Source organism: Geotrypetes seraphini, chromosome 9, assembly GCF_902459505.1.
Source record: "Geotrypetes seraphini chromosome 9, aGeoSer1.1, whole genome shotgun sequence".
In the NCBI taxonomy this organism is placed as follows: domain Eukaryota; kingdom Metazoa; phylum Chordata; class Amphibia; order Gymnophiona; family Dermophiidae; genus Geotrypetes; species Geotrypetes seraphini.
Genome location: NC_047092.1, coordinates 146865772 through 146887597, shown reverse-complemented (window position 1 = coordinate 146887597; position 21826 = coordinate 146865772). Strand labels below are relative to the sequence as shown.

Here is a 21826-nt window from a genome sequence, read left to right as displayed (position 1 = left end):
CACAAAAACATGTGGTAGCAGTTAATGCGTGCTAATTCATGCATTAACTGCCTAACATATTTTACTAAAAGGGCCCATAGTGTTTGCAAAGAATCACTAAATGGATACTGCATGCATGAGGGAGAAGGTTTTGTGGTCTGATGAGATCAAAATGGAACCTCTTAGTCCCAGTGCTAAGCAATATGTGTTAGAAATTTGTAGTCAAATAGCCGTGTAGTAAATCTGTAAAGAAAATAAACTACGGTAATTACCTTGCTAACGCTGTCCTTACAGCAGAAGACGATGGTGGCACATTAATGTTGCTACTTTGCAGCAATAGCAGGGAAATGGAGGCTTGTGAACCGGTAAAGATATACGGTCAAAGAATGGACAGAGCCCATAGGAAAACCTGTTCCCACATGCCACACACTCATGGCTGGAGTGAAGATTTACCTTTCATCAGGACAAAGGTCCTAAGCATAAAACAAAGACAATAATAGAGTGACTGAGCAAGAAGAAAATGAATGTCTTTGAGTAGTTCACTCAAAGCCCAGACCGGAATCTAAGAGAAAATTTGCTGCAAGGTTTAACGACCACCCCCTAGCCAACTTCAAAGAGCTTGAGCTAATCTGTCAAGAAGAATTGACAAGAAATGCACTATTTCCTTGTACAAAGTTAAGCAATTTATGGCTGTTGTTGCTGCAAAAGGAGCTGGGTCAAGGGCTGTGAAGACTAATGCAATCAAGGCTTTGCAAATGCTTATCAACTCTGCAGCAAGATTAATCACAGGGGTTTCAAGAAGTACTCATATAACTCCTGTGTTGAAGAAACTGCACTGGTTACCTATGCAACAAAGAGTGCAGTTTAAGATTGTTACGATTATACATCAGACACTGTATCATGCTTCTCCAAAGATCTTACAATAATTTTTTGAAATTTATAAACCGAGAAGAGAGCTTAGATCTGTAAATGGGATGAAATTAAGTTTGGAGGGAAGAATGTTGATTATGCATGTTAGGATTGGAGCATCAGTGATATCTGTGGCTGGTGTAGAATTATGGAATGCCCTGCCTGGTATTTTGAGATTCTGCATTGGGAGGATGAATTTTAAGAAAATGCTGAAAACGCAATTATTTGTCAATGCCTTTCTATGCTAATGCTTATCCCATTTGAAAATATCATGTTTAGATTTCCCTGACAGTAATGTATGATTTAAAGCCTATTTATATCTCTGAATTGTTGGAATTTTGACTTGCTTAGCATGCAAATGTGAATTGGTTTTGTTATCTACTTTGGAATTGATCATATGATCTGATGCCTTTTTGTTTTCTTAATTGGTGAAATTTGTATTGACTCGATATACTGACATTTTATATTGGGGGGATGCTTATGATGTTTTATTTTATTTTTCTTTCCAGCTTATGATTTATCTTTAATCTTATCTATTGTTTTGCCTTTTGTCTTTGTTTTGTTCTATTTCTATCATTTAAATTTCTCCAGAATTCTACTATTCAACGGCTCCCCCTTCTGCTTCTATTCCTTTCTCTCCTCTCTTCTACCTTCCAAAGTATTTAGATCAATGCTGTCTTGTTAAAATGTTTATTTTATTTTTATTTTTCCTCTAACTCTACTTTTCACTTCTCTATTACCCTCCAGGTACTTTAGTTAGATTGTGAGCCTTCGGGACAGTAAGGGAATTTTTCAAGTACCTTTCTTATTTCTAATCTTAATGTATATTTTCTGTAAACCGCTTAGAACCTAACGGATGTAGCGGTATATAAGAAATAAATTACATTACATTACATTGTCCAGTCATGTCTATGCTATATGTGGAAATCATAGGGAAACAAGATTTTATGTATGTGATATGTAAACCGCATAGTCGTATGCGATATACAAATTTTTAAATAAATAAATAAGTCTTTTTTTCATTGATACTTATTTACGTACTTTTTGAATGTTTCTGTAATTTTTTTTCGCAATACATATGAAATAATGAATTATAAATGTTCTGAAAATAAATATATGTAACAGATAATAATAATAATAATCCTTTATTTGTATACCACAACCAACAAATTCTGAGCGGTTTACAATAAGGATAAACTAATATATCAATTGGGAATGTACAATTTCAAAAATACATGAAAAATGCTACAATATCTATAATACAATCCATTTATTAAATAAGTAGTTTTTTACCTGACATCTAAGAGTTCAATAAGATTCAGGGATCCTTTTATCAAGCTGCGGTAAGGGTTTAAAGCACATAATACCACGCGTTAAACCGCCTGCTGCGCTAGCCGCTAATGCCTGCATTGAGCAGGCGTTAGTTTTTTAGCCGGCTGCAGGGGTTAGTGCGTGATGAAATGTCCAATGCGCTAACCCCGCTACCACGGCTTGTAAAAAGAGAATGATCAATCAGTTCTTTCCAATATCATACTGATTGATACACCGACAACTTCTCAATATAGTCGTGACTCAACCACAAACTGATGAAAAAGCAAAAGGGTTAATATTAGAGATTAAACAAAGCGTTCAAATTAATAAGAAGGAGCTAGCCCACGAAGGGCCTTATAAAGCACACAGGCAAATTTAAACAAGACTCTAGCTTGAATAGGTAGCCAGTGTAACTGTAAATAATAATGTTATGTGGTCATGCTTCTTTAGTGAAAAAAATCAATTGAATAGCTATATTTTGTGCTGTTTATAATGTTTTTAGTTAACACTGAGGACAGTCCAAATAAACAAGATTGCATTAGTCAAGAATACTGAGCACCATCACTTGAGCAATCAATTTAAACTGAAGATCAAGAAAATAGCCCTGTAGTGAATGTAACTTTCTTAATTTTAAAAACACTTTTCTTAAAACAGTATCTACCTGGAGTTTTAATGTTAACCCTGCATACAAACGAACTCCCAGAATTCTAATTGTAGAAACAGAGAAATAAAACTATTGATGTACCAAAAATTCCTGTCTCAATATTAGTTGGTGTACAGGCGGGCACAAAAAATTTGGTTTATCTGAATCCAGTTATTACCTGTAGGAGGTCAGGGAATCATTGGCATGATTATCCTAGTGTAGCTGAGAAAATTAACACATGTAATGGACCACAGCACTGTGATACATATTCAAGCCTAGGGTTATAACATCCAGCTTCTTGATCAGTTCTAGTTCAGCAGTTTAATTTGAAGCTGAAACTTATCTTTGAAGTTCTCATATAGCAGTATGTAAGCTTTAAGATAGCCCCAAATTTCTCGCAATAGCTTAACAGCAAATTATATGGCAGAAATCAGAAAACTCTGTGGCTATTCTGCGCTTACAATAAATATCAGAATATTATTTTATTTTTATAACATACCGTAAAAATGCTTATTATTTACCTCTTATTTTTAATATACATATATAGGCAAATATATGCATTTCCAGTTAATTTATTTGGTTCTTTTATTGGGGAAAAGAGACCTTAGTGATTAGTGCTAAAAAGGGAGAAGAGGAGAAAGAAGGGTTATACGGGAAAGAGAGAGAGACAAAGGTGAATTCAGAGAAAGTAAATGGAGATGAAATCTCAGATTGGAAGAGTAGAAGGTTGAGGGATGGAATTAAAATATGGGGATGAAGGAGGGTAGATTGAATTAGACAGAGGGAATTAGAGAAGAGAGAGATGGGGAAGAAAGGAGATTCAGACAGGAGGAAAAAAAGAAGAGCTGGATTGGAAAAGCTCTGGAATGAAGTGGTACAAAATGAAGGTAAAAGGGGATAGACTCAGAAGTAAGCTCAGAAAATATATTTTCATGGAACAGCCTCCTGGTGGAGGTGGTAGAGATACAAAATGTAACTGAATTCAGGAAAGCTTGGGACAAGTACATTGGATCTCTAAGGGAGAGGAAGAGATATTAGGTGGTTTGGATAGGCAGACTAGATAGGCCATATGGTCTTTATTTGCCTTCATTATTTCTATGACATTGATCTTTTTTCTCAATAATGCTCCTTACATCCCTTGTGATCTCATTGGGACCACATTCAATCTTGTCACCTCACCCTTTCTGTCTCTGCACATGTTTATGTTTATTTAAGATTTGATATACCGCTCTTGCATATTACTGACCTAAGCGGTTTACAATGTATCAAACTAAAAATGAAATTAGGTATTTGAGAAAAACTACCCTATCTGTCCCGAAGGACTATCTATTACTTATGTATTATGCGTCCCTGGATCTTGTTGTATGCCTTATTGCTTTATTGTAAAACCAATAAAATCTTTGAACTGAAAAAAAAAATAAAAATATGTCATACATTTCCAAGATCAAAAATTAAAGAAATAGAAAATAGAAATACAGTGGTACCTCGGTTTACGAGTGCACCGGTTTGCGAGTGTTTTGCAAGATAAGCAAAACAATTGCAAAATCGGCGCCTCGGAAACCGAGCGTGGATCGATTTATGAGTGCTCCCCTCTCCAGCGATCCGGCACCCTCTCCCCCGTGATCCGGCACCCTCCCCCATGATCCGGCACCCCCCCCCCCAATGCGATCCGGCATCCCCCGCTGCTTCTTACAGTCATCTGGGCACCGGCACCGGCATGTCCTGTGCTTGGTGCCGGTGCCCGAAGATCGTCCTCCTCTTCTGCTGGGCCTTGAGCATCTGTGCATGCTCAAGGCCTGCGAGTTCACGTTCTGGGGGGAGGGGGGAACATATCAAAGCGAGTTTCCATTATTTCCTATGGGGAAACTCGCTTTGATAAACGAGCATTTTGGATTATGAGCATGGATTATGCTCGAGCTTGGATTATGCTCGTAATCCAAGGTACCACTGTAATGAAAGAAGATTAAAAATTAAATAAAACATATTTAAGAGATAGAAAAGTCTCTGAGGCAGCTTGACAGTAAGTTCAGTCTGCAGAACCAGATCAACTGGTCTTTTGATCCCCTTACTTACAGTTCATTCTTCCTGTCTCCTTATACTTTACCTATCCTTCCAACCCTTCACTAGCAGCTCCGACCATCCAGTCTCTTTGCTCTTCTGAACCCGTCCACCAAGGCCCTCAGTCTCCCTTCTTCAGTGCCCTCATTCTCTGCTCCTGATACTATCAGTGTTGTTCAAAGTACTATGTCAAAGTACTTAAATAAAAGTAAAAATGAATGTATATATTTTAATACTTAAGTAAAAGTATGATGAAGAACACATTAAAAAATTTACTAGTGACATTTAAAAAAAGCTATTGCCTTATATAATATTTTGTGAATAAAAAGTAAAGGTACCACAACTACAGCACATGCAACTATTGCTAATGTTTTTATCCCAACCACATTATTGCTCTACAAGTCAATTCACTTTGCTTTTAGTAAACTAAATTTTTGAAAATGACTTACTCATGCAAGTGCACATGTGAGTCAATAATCTAGCACAGTGGTTCCCAACCCTGTCCTGGAGGAACAGCAGGCCAATTGGGTTTTCAGGCTAGCCCTAATGAATATGCATGAAGCAAATTTGCATGCCTATCACTTCCATCATATGCAAATCTCTCTCATGCATATTCATTAGGGCTAGCCTGAAAACCTGATTGGCCTGGTGTTCCTCCAGGACAGGGTTGGGAATCACTGATCTAGCACATTAAAATGGTGTTCAACAACTGCACTAGCAGGAAATAGATTGTGGCAATTCTTTCCCACCTGACGTCTGCTTGCAACACCCTCAGTTCAGTAGCAAAACTAAGAAAGCAACTAGGGTAGGTGGGTGGGTCGTGAGAATATATTCCTGCTGAGAACACTTACTAGAAGAAAATATCTTTGTTTTCTCCAAGAACATGCAGACATAATATTCTCAGATGTGGGACTCCCCAAGCTGCCGGGATCATGCCATTGGAACAGGTTAAACATTGAATATATGGGATCCTAGCAAAACCCTATACGGTTGGAGGGAAAGTTGGCTTTAACTAGAGAACAGAATAGAGAATGACACAGTGAAAAAATTGGTCCCCGTCACCGCCCCGTCCCCGTCTCACCATCCCCGTCACCGCCCCGTCCCCGTCTCACCATCCCCGTCACCGCCCCGTCCCCGTCTCACCATCCTCTTCACCGCCCCGTCACCGCCACTGCCACCCCATTCACCGCCCCGTCACCGCCACTGCAATCCCATTCACTTTTCTTTATTTACGTATAAAGGAAACATTCTTTAAAACTTTAAAACTTAGTTAAATATTAGTTAATAACTATACAAAAACAAAACACGCAGAGAAAAAATTAATTAATATAAATTCTCAAAACTGACACATTTTGATCACTAAATTTAAAATAGTTATTTTTCATACAGTTTTTCAATCACTAATCTTCCACCACCCCTGGGGCTAGCAATGCAAAAACAAACACGACATGTACTTTAAATGCTGCCGTGATTAGCATAGTGACCGCGGCTACGGCTGCAAGTCTCCCCTCCCCCCAGCGATCACGGCAGGAGGGCACCCAACCCCTCCTGTAGACCCCCCCAACGGCCCTCCCGACAATCGCAGCAGAAGGGTACCCAACCCCTCCTGCCGGTCCTCCCAATGGCCTCCCCTAAGATCGCCGGCAGGAGGGTACCCAACCCCTCCTGCTGGACCCCCCCCCCCAACGAACCCTCCCACCCCGGAACCCCCTTAGTCTTACTTTCCAAGTTGGACCGGACGGCTCCTCACACGTATGGCCAGCAGGCTTGCCTCCGTCCAAATGAGGCGGGCCCGCCCCTACCCTGCCCAACCCACAGGATCCTAGGGCCTGATTGGTCTAGGCACCTAAAGCCACTCCTGCTATAGGAGGGGCCTTAGGTGCTTGGGCCAATCAGGCCCTAGGATCCTGTGGGTTAGGCAGGGGAGGGGAGGGGCGGGCCCGCCTCATTTGGACGGAGGCAGGCCTGCTGGCCAGACGAGCGAGGAGCTATCCGGTCCAACTTGGAAAGTAAGACTAAGGGGGTTCCGGGGTGGGAGGGTTCGTTGGGGGGGGGTCCAGCAGGAGGGGTTGGGTACCCTCCTGCCGGCGATCTTAGGGGAGGCCATTGGGAGGCAGGGGAGGGGAGGGGCGGGCCCGCCTCATTTGGACGGAGGCAGGCCTGCTGGCCAGACGAGCGAAGAGCTGTCCGGTCCAACTTGGAAAGTAAGACTAAGGGGGTTCCGGGGTGGGAGGGTTCGTTGGGGGGGGGTCCAGCAGGAGGGGTTGGGTACCCTCCTGCCGGCGATCTTAGGGGAGGCCATTGGGAGGACCGGCAGGAGGGGTTGGGTACCCTTCTGCTGCGATTGGCAGGAAGGGTTGATCTGACAAATGAGGAGCACGGTGAAACACAGGTAAATAGCGGTTCCTAGAAGGGGGTACATTGGCCCGCGGGGACAAACCTGTTCACCGTTTCCGCGGTCGGTGAATGGCCTTGTCCCCGTCACCGCAGCGACTGCTAGTTTTCTTCCCCGTTTTCGGCGGTGACCCGCGGCTTAAATGCGGTGGCCGCGGGTAAACCGTCACCGTGTCATTCTCTAGAACAGAACTGCTTAACTAAACCGACTGTCTCTTCCAGAGTTGTGCTCTAAACAATAGTGAGACATAAACATATGGACTGAGTCACTTTGCAGATTTCTTCAAAAGATGTAGAGCAAAAATGAGCCACCAAGGCAGCCATAGCCTGTACATTGTGGGCTGTCACACAGCCCTGTAGCTTCAACCCTACCTGAGCAAGTGGAGATGCTTTTTTGGGATACAGCAACTCCTAATCTATTAGGATCAAGGTGACAAAGAGCTGAAAGGATCTTCTATGTGGCTTTTTGCAGTCCAGGTAGTATGCCAGAGCACATTTTCAGTCTGAGATGTCAAGGGTTGCTTCTCCAGGATGAGAATGTGGCTTTAGAAATAACACAAGCAGATGATGGATTGATTAAGGTAGAATTCTGAAACTACTTTATGGAGGAATTTTGGATGTGTTCAAAAGCCACCCTGTCACGATAGAACCCTGTAAAGGAAGATCAAATACAAGGGTTTAACGTTCACTCATCTGGCATGCAGACATGAGGGTTATGAGGAAAATGACTGTTCAAGTGAGTAGTTTGAGAAAACAAGATGTAAGCGCCTCAAAGGGAGATTTCATGAGAGCAGAGAGAATCACATTAAAATCCAAAGCAACAGGAAGAAGCTTGATAGATAGTTTTGTGTGGAACATAGGAACCAGCTCTGTGGATGCTGAGGGTGCTTGAACACCCCCAATATTGAACAAACCCCTTGATTTTGGCCAGGGAGAACTAATTTCTGTTGGGTTTAGCACCCCAAATAATTTTGAAAAGTTGGCTCCTATGGTGTGGAATAGGTCTTTCTTGAAATGGGCTTCTAAGGGATGTTCAGAAAGAAGCTTCTTGTCCAGATGGGAGTGAAATGCGTTGATAGCACTGAGATGAACTCTAACTTAATTGGTTTTCAGACCAGAATTAGAGAGGTAAAGAAGGTAGTCGAGGATAGTCAGAAGTGGACATGAGACAGGGTCCAGAAAATGCAATGCACACCAGAAAGAAAATCATGTCCACTTGAAGTGATAACAGTGCTGAGTGCAAGATTTTCCTAGTTGCCTCAATGACAGTAGATACTGCAGCTGAGAGGGAGAAAGCGTTTAACTGTTTGGTAAAAGAAATCACACTGCTAGCACTAATGAGCAGGGGTTGGGATGAAGTAGGGACCCTTTGTTCTGAGTGAGCAATGTTGGAAATGGTTACAATTTCACAGTTTCCTATTGAGAGCTCTAGGAGGAGTAGAAACCAAAACTTGCATGGCCACATAGATGTGGTGAGGATCAAGTGCCCCAATCTTGGCGTAACTTCAAGTAGACTTTCCCCTATGAGAAGGATTGGAGGAAATGCATAGAGGAACTTGTTCCCCCAGTGAAGTAGAAAGGTGCCTGATACCATATGATTGGAGCCAAAGATTCTGGAATAGAATGTGGAAGTTTGTTCTGCTTCCCTGCCAGGAGCCTCTGAGCAGCTAGGATGGATATGTGAGTGTAAGCTTCTTTGGGATCTTAAGAGCAAGGTCAATCTCTCTTTTCTAGTAGGGGTAGACAAATTCCAGAGAGAACATATGAAACCTCTCCTTTAGCAAAACTTTGTTTAAGCCTCAGAGGTCTAGAATAGATCAAAGATCTCTGGTCTTTTTAGGTACCAGGAAATGCTTTGAGTAGAACCACCAACCCTTCTACTTCAGAGGAAAAAGTTCTATTGTTCTTAGTTGGAGAAGGGACAAGAGTTCCTGGTTAAGGGGGGTCTTCTGGAGAGATTTGAAAAGAGACTCTTTTGGTGGGTGGTTTGGAGGCTTTCTGGTCAAAATTAGAGTATAACCCCAAGTAACAACTCAAAACACCCACTGATCTGTTGGTGAAAATAGACCAATCTGTCTCTGATGGGGATCATGGTAGATGAGTCAAGGAAATATTGTTAATGCTCTCTACAAAAAAATCAAAAGGACGACTGCTGTTTGGACTGAGAATGAGGTTAAGATTTCTATATCTTTTGTTGCTTTGCACGGGGTCGCTGACCAGCAGGCATAGAGGATGATGAAGATGGTTGAGTATAATGACATTTCATGTTGTAGAAATATAAACGTCTAGATAGAGCAGAGTATCTTCTAGAAGAAGAAGACTGAGAGGTTTGAAACTTAGACAAAGTTGTCATAACATCTGTGTGTTTTTTTTTTTAAATTCATCAGCTACTTCCTCAACGTTGTCTCTAAACAGATCATCACCCTTGCAAGGAACATCTGAAAGGCACTCCTGGACTGAAGTTTCTAGATCAGAAACCCTGAACCAAGATAAATAGCACATAGCAATTGCCCTGCTGATGTTCTAGAAAATACATTGAATGTATCAAATATACCTTTAACTAAGAACTTCCTGGTAATGAACAAGTTCTTGGATTACTGTTGGAATTCTTTAAGTTTCTCTTGGTGAAGGAATTCCTTATTGTCTGAAAGTTGTTTAAGCAAGGATTTTAAATAAATGGAATAATTTAGCTGGTAGTCCATAATCCTATTTTTGAGCAAGGATGATTGAAAAAGTATTTATCAAAAGAATCTAGTGTTCTAGCTTCCCTACCTAGAGGAGAAGCATAAGATCTTGAACTGTGTGAGCATTTTAGAGCAGATTCCACAACTAGAGACACTTCTGTATTCTGTGCATTGTACCATTTCTTTTGGAGCTATCTGGAATGATAGAGGGGTCTCCCAGTTCTTAAATAGGGTATCTTTCATGACCTTATGTAAAGATACCTTGATACAGTCATTTTTAATTTAATTTAATTCTTATATACCGCTAATAACCGTGAGGTTTCTAAGCGGTTTACAAAAATGATGCATTAAAGATACAATAAATAAAAACTAAATAAATAAGATAGGTACTTGGAAATTCCCTAAATGTCCCAAAGGCTCAAAATCTAACTAAAGTACCTGAAGAAACAGTATGAAAAATAAAAATAAAAAGACAGAGGTAGAGATAGAGATAGAAATGAAATATTCCAACAAGTAATGAATAAATAATTTAAAGATAGAATTAAAATAATAATTAAAGTAAACAAAATAGAGATAAAAATAAGCATAGAGAGAAACAGAAACACACTCCAAAAAAGCATCAAGATTTTGACTTATAATTATTATGATCATTTAATATTATGATCATTTAACACCAGATCTTAAATGCTTTTCCGGAATACATCATATCCCTATCTCTCTCCATACCCACCTCCATCTCCACCCCAATTCACTTCAACCACCATTCCCATTCTATTCTTTAACTGCCGTCAACCCCAGTTCCGATGGCTATCATCTGGGTCCCGAGTTTCCTCCAAGAACAGGCGACATCTCTGGCAAGGTAATCTCCACCACTGCCGCACATGATGTGAGATCCTCAGAGGTAGACCCTTCAGAATGGGGGAGGAGTGAAGATGGTGTTGGGTACCCTGCTGGAACAGGCTCCCGAACCGACCGTTGGTCTGAGCGTCGGACTGCAGCTCTCCTCTGTCGGCTCTCCCCTGCTGGAATGGGGGAGGGGTGTAGATGATGCTAGGTGCCCTGCTGGAAAGGGCTCCCGATCTGGCCGTTGGTGCCGAGCACCATCAGTGCTGCTCCTCCCATAGTTCTCTCCCCTGCTGGAATGGGGGAGGGGTGTAGATGATGCTAGGTGCCCTGCTGGAAAGGGCTCCCGATCTGGCCACTAGTGAAACTCGCAGTTGGTGCCGAGCACCGTCAGTGCTGCTCCTCCTAATGTAGTAATTCATAGTCAAGAAGCTAAAAAAGCTCTGATTGAGGTTCTTCCTCTGTCTCCATTTTAATGAGAAGAGCTTGACACATTTGTCTTATAAAGCCAGTAAAGGATTTGCTCTCTGGTAGAGACTTACACCGTTGAGGAGGAAGAGAAGGATCAGAAAGTATGCCATAGGATTCTTCTGCTGACAAATTTGTCAGCTTCTTATCAGAGTGCTTTGAGATAGCAGAATCAGACTCTTCAAAATACTCTCTCCTAGGTGACTCGGGGAGTGTACATTGAGCGTTGAGGCAGGGGTTGATGCTCAGACCAAGGAGATAACTCTTCTGTCAATGATGATGCATGCAATGAATGGATCCTTTCCAAACTCGATGTTTGACATCGAGCAGGTGTGCATGACCTTGTCCTCGATCAATGCCTCGATGTAATCATGGGCTGGGTTGAGGCAAAAATGGATACCTTTAAAGCATGTGTAGACTGCATCTGCAGTAGCCTCGATAGTTTTTGTTTGAACATAGCTCAGATATCCTCCTGGTGAGTAGGCATCTGTACCAGAAGAGACATCATTACGCTAAATTCTGGGAATACCCCTCTCTCATGATCATGCCCTCTTGAGTCACACACTATAGAATTTAGGCTTGCATTTTATTGAATAGAGCACAGGGCAGATCTGGTGAGCGACCTCGTATATAGAATCCAAATGAAGATGATGCTGATTATATGTATATGGCAGAAATGTGCTATTGATTATGGTCTTGAAAAACTCCCAGCACTTTGCATGGTGATTGGAAAAGCAAAGGCAGTCAATATAAAAGGTATTGGTAATATTTTGTAAGCCAGCCATCGACAGCAATTGTTGGTGATGCACATGAAACATAAAATAATTGCTTCACATACTATGTCCTACATCATTAGCTTAGTTAAGCCTCAATAAATTTTCATGTTCATATACAGGGGTGGGCAAAAATCTGGAACTAGTTGTGAATTTTGTATTCTTTCAACTTCCTGCTCTTTTAATTTTTTTGTTAACCCAATAGATATTTCTGTGTACCATATTATAAGGAATACATTTGGCTATTAGAATCAACTTTTTATTCTAGCATGACCTTTAATTTCTGATTTTGTTAAAGTTGCCATGTTAATCGTTTTTCTGCATAAATCGAGTAATACACTTTGCTGGCTTAAAAAGTATATATAAACGGAACGGCACCCACCTACCTCAACAACCGTCTAAATCGCAACCGCACACCCAGACTAAGAAGAACCCAGATCCTATTCTCTTACCCACCACTCAAGGGAACTCAGCGCAAGAAGATGTACGACGGCCTCCTAGCGACGCAGGCAGCGAAGCTGGATCCCTCCACCTCCAACCTGCTGACAACTACAATTGACTTTAAATCATTCCGAAAAGAAATCAAAACTCTGCTATTCAAAAAACAATACAGTCTTCTTATCCCCCCTCACATCCTCCCCCCTCCATGCAAATTTCCAGTTGACCTCCTACCCCTCTACTAATATCTCCCCAATGACCCTATCAAGTAACTAACCATGAACTACATCTTCCCTACTATTAATTCTCAATTCTCCTCCCTTCCTCAATTTTTTCCCTCTGCCTCTACTATTTAAAGTCCCCTAAATTGTAACTCCCTGTGCCTCTACTATATAACCGTCCCCTAAATTGTAACTTCCTGGAAATGTCCAGCTATCTTCTACTGTAATCCGCTTAGAACTGCAAGGTACAGGCGGAATAGAAGTCACTAATGTAATGTAATGCAATGTAATATATGAGCATCATCTATCATAATCTTAAAACATTTCTTTTCAGAGATGCTTTAGAAATTTATACTTAATCCCTTATTCAAAAACCTCAGACATCAGGCCCGACATTATATATCCCCTTTATTCCTTTTGTTCTTTACCTCCCCTTTCTTTTATTTTAAGCAATGTGTATAATGTTACGTCCATTTCCTAAATGTGAATTTGTTCCCTCTATTTTATATTTTTTTAAAAACGTTTTCATATTTTGTATAAATTGGAAACCGCTTTGCTTATAAAAATGGTATATCAAGACCTAAATAAACTTGGAAACTTAAACTAGGTGGCTCAGTATTTGGTGGACCACACTCTGTTCTTGATTACCTGTTTGCACTGTGTCAGCATTGAGTAAGCCAGTTTGATGAGGTGATCATGAGTGACAACATGAGTGCCTCAATCAACTCATGCTTTGATGTTGAATGTCTCAATTGGATTCCGATCTGGAGATTGGGCAGGCTAGTTAATTAACTCATTGTTGTTCTGACTCTTCCAGCTGATCACCTGTTTGGAGTAATGGCAAGGTACATTGTCATCTTGGAACAGGAACTGACCTAGAAACAGCTGTTGAGCTGATGGCACCATGCACTTTTGCAGTATTGGGATGTGCTTGGTCCCGTTGACCATTCCATTGACAATGTGCAGAGGTCTGATGCCACTGGCAACCATACAGCCCCAGATCATGACCTTCAAAGGATGCTTCATAGTAAGGTTGAGGCACTAAGGCTTAAACTCCTCTCCAGGAAACCTCCTCACGTAGGTGTGGACCTGGTTACCAAACAGACAAAAGGTGCTTTCATCTCTGAAAAGCACCTATTCCCACATTTCACCTGTCCAATGTGAGTGATTCTGCACCCACTTAATCTGGTTGCACCTTTGGACGTCAGTCATCAATGGCTTGTTGCGTGCTTTGCAGCTCTGCAGACCAAACAGCAAGCACCAGCGCTGAACTGTTGATGAGCTGACACTGACATGTCACACATCTGATCACTCATGCAGTAGCTGAGGTGAAGTCAACTTGTGACTTGTCAGTGAAATGCATGGTCTTGGCGTGATGTTGATACACATGAATGACTGGACCGAGGCTTGTCTATCACTGAACCCTTTGCTTTCTCCTTTTGTACAATCACACTGTAACTGCAGTTTATTTTGCTGGTTGACAGCATGAAAATCCTTCGTTCTTCATCACTGACACATGAACATGCTCCTCCAATGTCAGGTTCCAAGTCTTGTTCATGGTTGATGCAGAAAGTATATGAAACTGAAAAAGCCCAGCTGCCCTGTTACCTAGACACCTGCACTCTGACTGGCTGGCATAAGCAGCTTCCTGATTGGTCAGAAATAACACATGCTGATTGGACAGTCTCGATCCATTTTTGAAGCATGATCTATAAAAGTTATAGTAGTTATGTTCCAGTATCAACAAAGTTGTAAAATTAGAAACAAGTTGATTCTAATAGCCAGATGTATCCCTTATAATGTGGTACACAGACAAACCTATTGTGTCAACAAAGAAATTAAAATAAAAGGTCAGAAAGTTGAAAGAATGCAAAATCCACAATTGGTTCCACACTTTTGTACATCACTGTCTTGTTACACCTAGCTGAGATCATTTTCATGTACCTTTTCTGTGCAATTTTTCTTTAAGCTAGTCAGTCTTATTTTCTGTCTAACTCCTGTTACTATATATCTGTTTAGATATTTCACCTCCATTATATCCTATGCTGTCAATTAAGATGCTTTAATATATATTTTGTCAACATTGTAAGTACTTGAGTATTGCTTATGTCCAGCTTACTGTACACTCCCTTGGATGGATTTATTTGAAAAGGTGGTAAATAAATTCACACAAATAAATATAGCATTTCATTCTAAGAAAGGGACTCTCAATCCAGTGCTCAGGGCATACCTCGTCAGTCAGACATTCATGATATCCACAATGAATATGCAGACAATGTATGTAAATTGATGGTGTGTCCTGTGAAATGGGTTGTGAACCCCTGTCCTAGGATACCCTCTAAATAATGCCACCTAATGATTACTTTTGAAACAGTAACGATTCTTCTAAATTATTGCCATTTTCAAAGGAAATAGTGTACTTACTCTCTGTAGGCTCTTTTGATCTTCTACCACTGGAAGACTTCCTCAATAGACTCCGTCCTGAGGTAAAGAGGCTGGTTAGTTCTTCTAAAGGACTTGTAGGTGTTCTAGAGCGTGATCCAGTTTGATTTGACCCAAGGGCATTGGTTGAGGCATTTGCTATCTTTCCCCCATCTAGTGATGTGTTTTTGACCACAGAATGAGGCACTGATGAACAGCTTCTTGATAGATTTCCTGTATGCACAGAATCATATGGTGGAGGTCTTTTGAGGCTTAATGGAGTTAGTGACCTTCCCATACTAACAGGAGAAGGACAAGAAGAATGACTTTTAGTATAGCCATGTGGAGACTGTGTTCTATACAAAGTAGAAGGATGAGGAGGTGAAGAAGAATACCCAGCAGATGTAGTTCCTTGGGGTATTGTCTGATCCTTTTCCACCTTTTGATGTCCAGAAGGATGAGATGGCACTGAAGATGGAGAAGCTCCAGCCTGCTGCTTGATATAAGATACATTTTCCAGAACAGGAAGTTTTGTGACCTCTAGCGGTGTTAAAGGGGATTCATCAGAGTTTGGTGAGCACTGTGTTGGTGCTGGTGGGAAAACCAATAGTGGAGGTCTATGAGAAAGTAAATTTGGAAATGGTGGGGGTATATCACAAAGTAAGCCCTTGGGGGTAGATGGCACTGAGGACTTGGTGAATTCCAGGTCAGGCACTGTGGGAGTAGCACATTGAGAAGAGTAACTAGGATGATCAAACTCATATAAATACTTAGAATCAGAAACTGTATCATCAAATGTAGGATACTTCATTTCTTCATAGACTGCTTCATATTGGTCATTTTCATCCTTTTTAAAGTCTCTTAATATATTTCCAACCATTTCTATATAAACAGGTTCCTCATCCTCTGTGTCAAAGCCTAGACTGCTAATCTGTGATGATGAGGCATCTCTAGAAAGTATTGTTGTCATAGATCCATGCTTTTTAATATATGTTTCATCAAAAGAAGTGCTGAGCTGAGTGTTTGGATTTCGTTTTGGTTTGGGTGGAGGAATCTTCTTGGTATATTCATCACTATAAGGCCTTGGTTTTGCTGAAAAGTAAATATAAAATATAAAGTTAAATACAGCAGATCATGTTACAAATAAAAATCAATAATATGTATAATAATGTGTAATATGGTACATAAAAATGGTTTAAGATATGGATGCTCTTCCATAGTCTACTATCATTGATAAGTGTTTATTATGCAATATATTTTGATGTAATTATTTTCATGAAAAATGAATTTAAAAATTATCACTTGCATGACATCCTTTGAAATTCCATTCCCCATACCATTATTCTCCTAGAACATATTTGAAATAGAAAAGATCAATAATCTCAGAGGATAAAGTCTTTGCAAAAGTTGCATGAGCAAGAAACTCAAGATGATCATGATACGAGGGTTCTTCGTAAAGTTTCTACACTTTCATATTTTCGTGGAAATGGTTGGGGCGGGAGAAGTGGTAAGAGGGCATGTTGTAGAATGTCATGTTACTAGTCAGTCAGGCAAAATAGGGTGATTGTGTGGAAAAGTGATGTCATTTGCTTTTGAGATATTTAATAGTGTTTAAAAAAAAAATAAAAGTGAAGAAACCTTTTGAAGATCCCTCAAGCATTTAAATACAATAAATAAAACTTCACATAAAATGTTTAAAGTACCATAGACAAGACATACCGGCATGCTTATTTCACAGTGAATTAACCTACCCTGGGTAGAAAATACTTAAGCATATTTAAAAGTTGCTTTAGCTCATAAACAATGAATCTGCAAGTATTTTCTAGTATAAGGTTGGGCAAAACGTTTTGATTTGAGGGTTGCATTTGGGAGTTGTGACTGGGTCGGGTGGCTGGTGCAGCTTGAAGAATTGAGACTTAAGAATAGCTCTAATCATTTTGAGAATTTGTCACTTATGGTGGTTCCTCCACTCCAGAATATTCCCCAGCCAATCCTTATCATAGAACCAGTTGTCTAGATAGTGACAAAAAAAAAAAGAGAGAGTGAATGAGCCCTTCCCATACAAGACATTATCTCCCACTCCTCAGCATACTCCTTTCTCCAAAACTACTTTCTCCCTTCAGCAGATCCCACAGCTGACCTGCTCCTACATATCACATGACTTTCCTGTTCTCCTGGATCACAGAAATCTGTTTCTTAGTGTAGATCATGCAGCCCTTCTGTTACCTTGGGCCATACGGGCCTCCTGCTCCCATAGCATATGTAACCACCCTTATTCCCTGGATCACATGACCCTGCTGTTCATCTCAACCCTAGAAAGCTGCCATTATAAAATGAAATGGGGACAAATTTGTCCCTGTCCCCGCAGGATCTATCTTCATCTTCATTTCCATCTCATCCCCCTGAGTTCTGTCCCTGTCCTTTCCCCATCCCTGCAAGCTCTGTTCAAAGCTTGTGCAGATGGACAGAGCTCGCAGAGATGGGGCAGGGACAAAACTCATGGGGATGGGACAGGGATGGAGATAGATCCCGCAGGGATAGGGAAAAAATTGTCCCCTTGTCATTCTTTAGCTGCCATTGTTGCTGCACTGCTGATCTTCTACCTTTTAGGGCTTCTGGAAATATGGTGGGTCAGATCTAAATGTGCAGCAGGAGTGGCTACACAGATTGGATAAATTTGTAACCTGATAATCTCTTTTCGATTGTTGTATTTCCCTGATATTTGTATTTTCACTGATTGTACATGGCCTCTTTTACAAAGCCGCACTAGCGTCTGCACCTGCGCTAACGGCCCCAAAGCACATAGAGATTTAAAGGGCTTCGGGGCTGTTGCCGCACGGCTTTGTAAAAGAGGCCAACAGTCTTCTTTGATGTGAACCGCCTATAACTATGTGGTGTGGCGGTATACAAGAATAAAGTTATGATTACAGGCTGTTCTTAGGTCATGGATTATCATCGAGATACCCTTTGAGGTGTTTATATCATTTCTATGTCGACTACATCATTCTATATGCCTCACTGTTTAGCCAGTTATCCAGAGGCAGTTCTGTACAATGTCACACCTGAGACTTAGGGCTCCTTTTACAAAGGTGCATTAGGGCCTTAACGCGCGAAATAGCGCACGCTACAATGCTGCGCAAGCTAGCCGCTGCCGACTCCTTTTAAGCAGGCAGTAATTTTTCAGCTAGCATACGCTAATCTTGTGCACGCGCTAAAAACGCTAGCGCACCTTAGTAAAAGGAGCCCTTAGACTGAATTCCAAATTCAGACATTGAGCTTTAGGAAGGGAAAAAATTCTAACCATCATGCCTCAGACATAATTAACAACCAGCCAATGAGCAGTCTTATACCGGGCTTTGACAGGATTAATATTTATTTCTCAGCAATGGTTAATCTGGTGACGATGGAAGGAAGCTAAAATTAGGAAAAAAGTGCTGGCTAATTTTTCCTAAGCTCCAATGAAGTGCATGCAGTGTGACCTAAAATCCTAGAAATAGGCAGTGGATACCTCTCAGTTTATTAACACAATAATAAAACATATTTTAAAAACAGTGGTTGACATAACTTAGAACATCTAGGTAGAGGGTTAAGTATTATTTTATAAATATTAATTCAATGGGAATGACCTGCTTTCCCCTAAAAAATGTTTTTTTATAACCTCACTGTATCCCTTTACAAAATAAAGCAATTTTGTACTCTGCAAAAAATAACCTTATAGGCCAGTAATCAATTAAGTGTTATCAGATTTGCTCCTTTCCAAAGACAGGATGCTTTATTGCTTGAGTGAATTAAATGGTTTAAATCCATTAAGAAGGTTTTAGTTGTACAACAGCCACAAAACCATAATTCAGATGCTTTTGCCAAGCTCTAAATATTAAACAGGGCTTTAATTTAATGTGTGAGTTAATTTTGTAGTGGCGCATGAGTCAAATAACCTGATATGAACCCTAAAGAGATCTAGATTGGCATCACACTAGCAACTTTCTCGTAAGACAAGAAGTAAAAAAATCTGTAACACAAAAATATGAGTGGAAACAAGAAAGAAATAAGTTGTATATCACTTGCTTTAGTTTTATATATATATATATATATATATATAAAAAAATATAAGGATTCTTGCAGAACTCTAACTAGTCCAGTATATTCCTTATTCAGGACTATACCAAGTAGACAAAAGATATATTTTGGTTATAGCATCCCTTCTTCTGTTGCAATGATATTGTTTTCCTTTATATAAGACAGTGACCTCCTAAGGAGTGTGTGGGCTAGTATTGCCAGTGTGGTCTATGATTCCTAAATGGAAGTAATGCCCCCTATGTTCTATAAAAGTTGCCCAAATTTGGGTACTAAAATTTAGGCATGGATCCCAGATCCACATACAAACTAATTAGTTAATGGTTCAGATAGTAATCATTACAAAATTAAGATTACTGTAATGCCCTTTATTTGGGGATTGCGTTGGCACAGAGTAAGGCCCTACAGATGATTCAAAACGCTGCTGCACGCTTAATCTGTGGTGTGAGAAAGTTTGATCATATCACACCATGGTTAAAAAAAAACTTCATTGGCTGCCTGTAAGGTTTTGAATTATTTTCAAAACAATAGTGCTGGTATGTAGGGTTATTCATTAGGGCATTCTACCAACCGGCTAGAACCTTACAGTCTGAGGGGACGATACATAAGAACATAAGAATTGCCTCCGCTGAGGTAGACCAGAGGTCCATCTTGCCCAGCGGTCCGCTCCCGCGGCGGCCCATCAGGCCTATTGCCTGAACAATGGTCCCTGACTAATTTTATAACTTACCTCTAATCCTGTCCCTATAATCTACCTCTACTCTTATCTGTACCCCTCAATCTCTTTGTCCTCCAAGTACCTATCCAAAGCTTCTTTGAAGCCCTGTAGTGTGCTCCTGCTTATCACATCCTAGTAGCGCGTTCCATGTATCCACCACCCTTTGTGTGAAAAAGAACTTCCTGGCGTTTGTTCTAAACCTCTCCCCTTTCAATTTCTCTGAGTGCCCCCTTGTACTTGTGGTTCCCCATAATTTGAAAAATCTGTCCCTGTCTATTTTTTCTATACCCTTCATGATCTTGAAGGTTTCTATCATGTCTCCTCTAAGTCTCCGCTTTTCCAGGGAGAAAAGCCCCAGCTTTTTCAGTCTGTCAGTATATGAGAGGTCCTCCATGCCCTTTATTAGCTTAGTTGCTCTTCTCTGGACTTTCTCAAGTACCGCCATGTCCTTCTTGAGGTACGGCGACCAGTACTGAACATAGTACTCCAGGTGCGGGCGCACCATTGCACGATACATTGGCAGGATGACTTCCTTCGTCCTGGTCGTGATACCCTTCTTAATGATACCCAACATTTTGTTTGCTTTCCTTGAGGCTGTGGCGCACTGCGCCAACACCTTTAATGTTGTGTCTACCATCACTCCCAGGTCTCTTTCAAGGTTGCTCACCCCTAGCGGTGATCCCCCCATTTTGTAAGTGAACATCGGGTTCTTTTTCCCTATATGCATGACCTTGCATTTCCCTATTTTGAAGCTCATTTGCCACTTTTTGGCCCATTTTTCCAGTGTTGTCAGATCTTTTTGGAGATCTTCGCAGTCCTCCATGTTATTGACCTTGCTATATAGCTTGGTGTCGTCTGCAAATTTAATAACCTCACATTTTGTTCCTGCCTCCAGGTCGTTAATAAATATATTGAACAGGAGCGGTCCCAGTACCGACCCCTGCGGAACTCCGCTCGTGACCCATTGCCAGTCTGAGTAATGGCCCTTTACTCCAACCCTCTGTTTCCTGTCCGCCAGCCAGTTTTTGATCCATCAGTGGACCTCCCCTTGTACCCCGTGGTTCCATAGCTTCCTTAGCAGTCTTTCGTGTGGCACCTTGTTGAAGGCTTTTTGGAAGTCAAGGTAAATGATGTCTATGGATTCCCCTTTATCCATCTGGCTGGTTACCCCCTCAAAGAAGTATAATAAGTTCGTGAGGCATGAGCTGCCCTTGCAGAAGCCATGCTGGCTCAACTTTAGCTGCCCATTGTTTTCGATGTGTTCCCAGATGCTGTCTTTAATCAGCGCTTCCATCATCTTTCCCGGGACCGAGGTCAAGCTCACCGGCCTGTAGTTTCCTGGGTCTCCTCTTGAGCCTTTTTTGAAGATGGGAGTGACATTTGCTATTTTCCAGTCCTCCGGAATCTCTCCAGTTTTTAAGGATAGGTTGCATATTTGTCGAAGTGGCTCAGCTATTTAATTTCTTAGTTCCTTGAGTACCCTTGGGTGAATGCCGTCCGAACCTGGCGATTTGTTGCTCTTTAGCCTGTCTATCTGCCTGAGGACATCCACCTTGCTCAACTCTAGTTAGACCAGATTTTCATCCTGCTCTCCTTTTACGATCTCCTCGGGTTCCGGAATGTTGGTTGTGTCCTCCCTCGTGAAAACTGACGTGAAGAACTCATTTAACCTGTCAGCTATCTCTTTTTCCTCTTTTACCACTCCCTTTCTGTCCCCATCATCCAAGGGTCCCACTTCCTCCCTTGCTGGTTGCTTCCCCTTAACGATTGTCATTAATGGATTTTTCAAAAGCACATTTGTAAGCATAAGAACAGCTGCTTTCTCTTTAGCGGGAGCGAACTTATGGAACAATTTAACTGGACCATTAAGAGCCCTCTTGGATTTTCAAAAA

General features: G+C 41.0%; 1 protein-coding gene across 1 annotated transcript in view; it reads right to left on the bottom strand.

Moving 5' to 3' along the window:
- The window catches only part of NYAP2 (neuronal tyrosine-phosphorylated phosphoinositide-3-kinase adaptor 2), a 282824-nt gene that overhangs the window by 128142 nt on the left and 132856 nt on the right, over window positions 1-21826 (bottom strand). Inside the window, exon 4 of the mRNA XM_033959657.1 lies at window positions 15146-16234. Within this exon, the coding sequence (XP_033815548.1) occupies window positions 15146-16234 (1089 nt within the window). The remainder of the gene's footprint in view (window positions 1-15145; window positions 16235-21826) is intronic.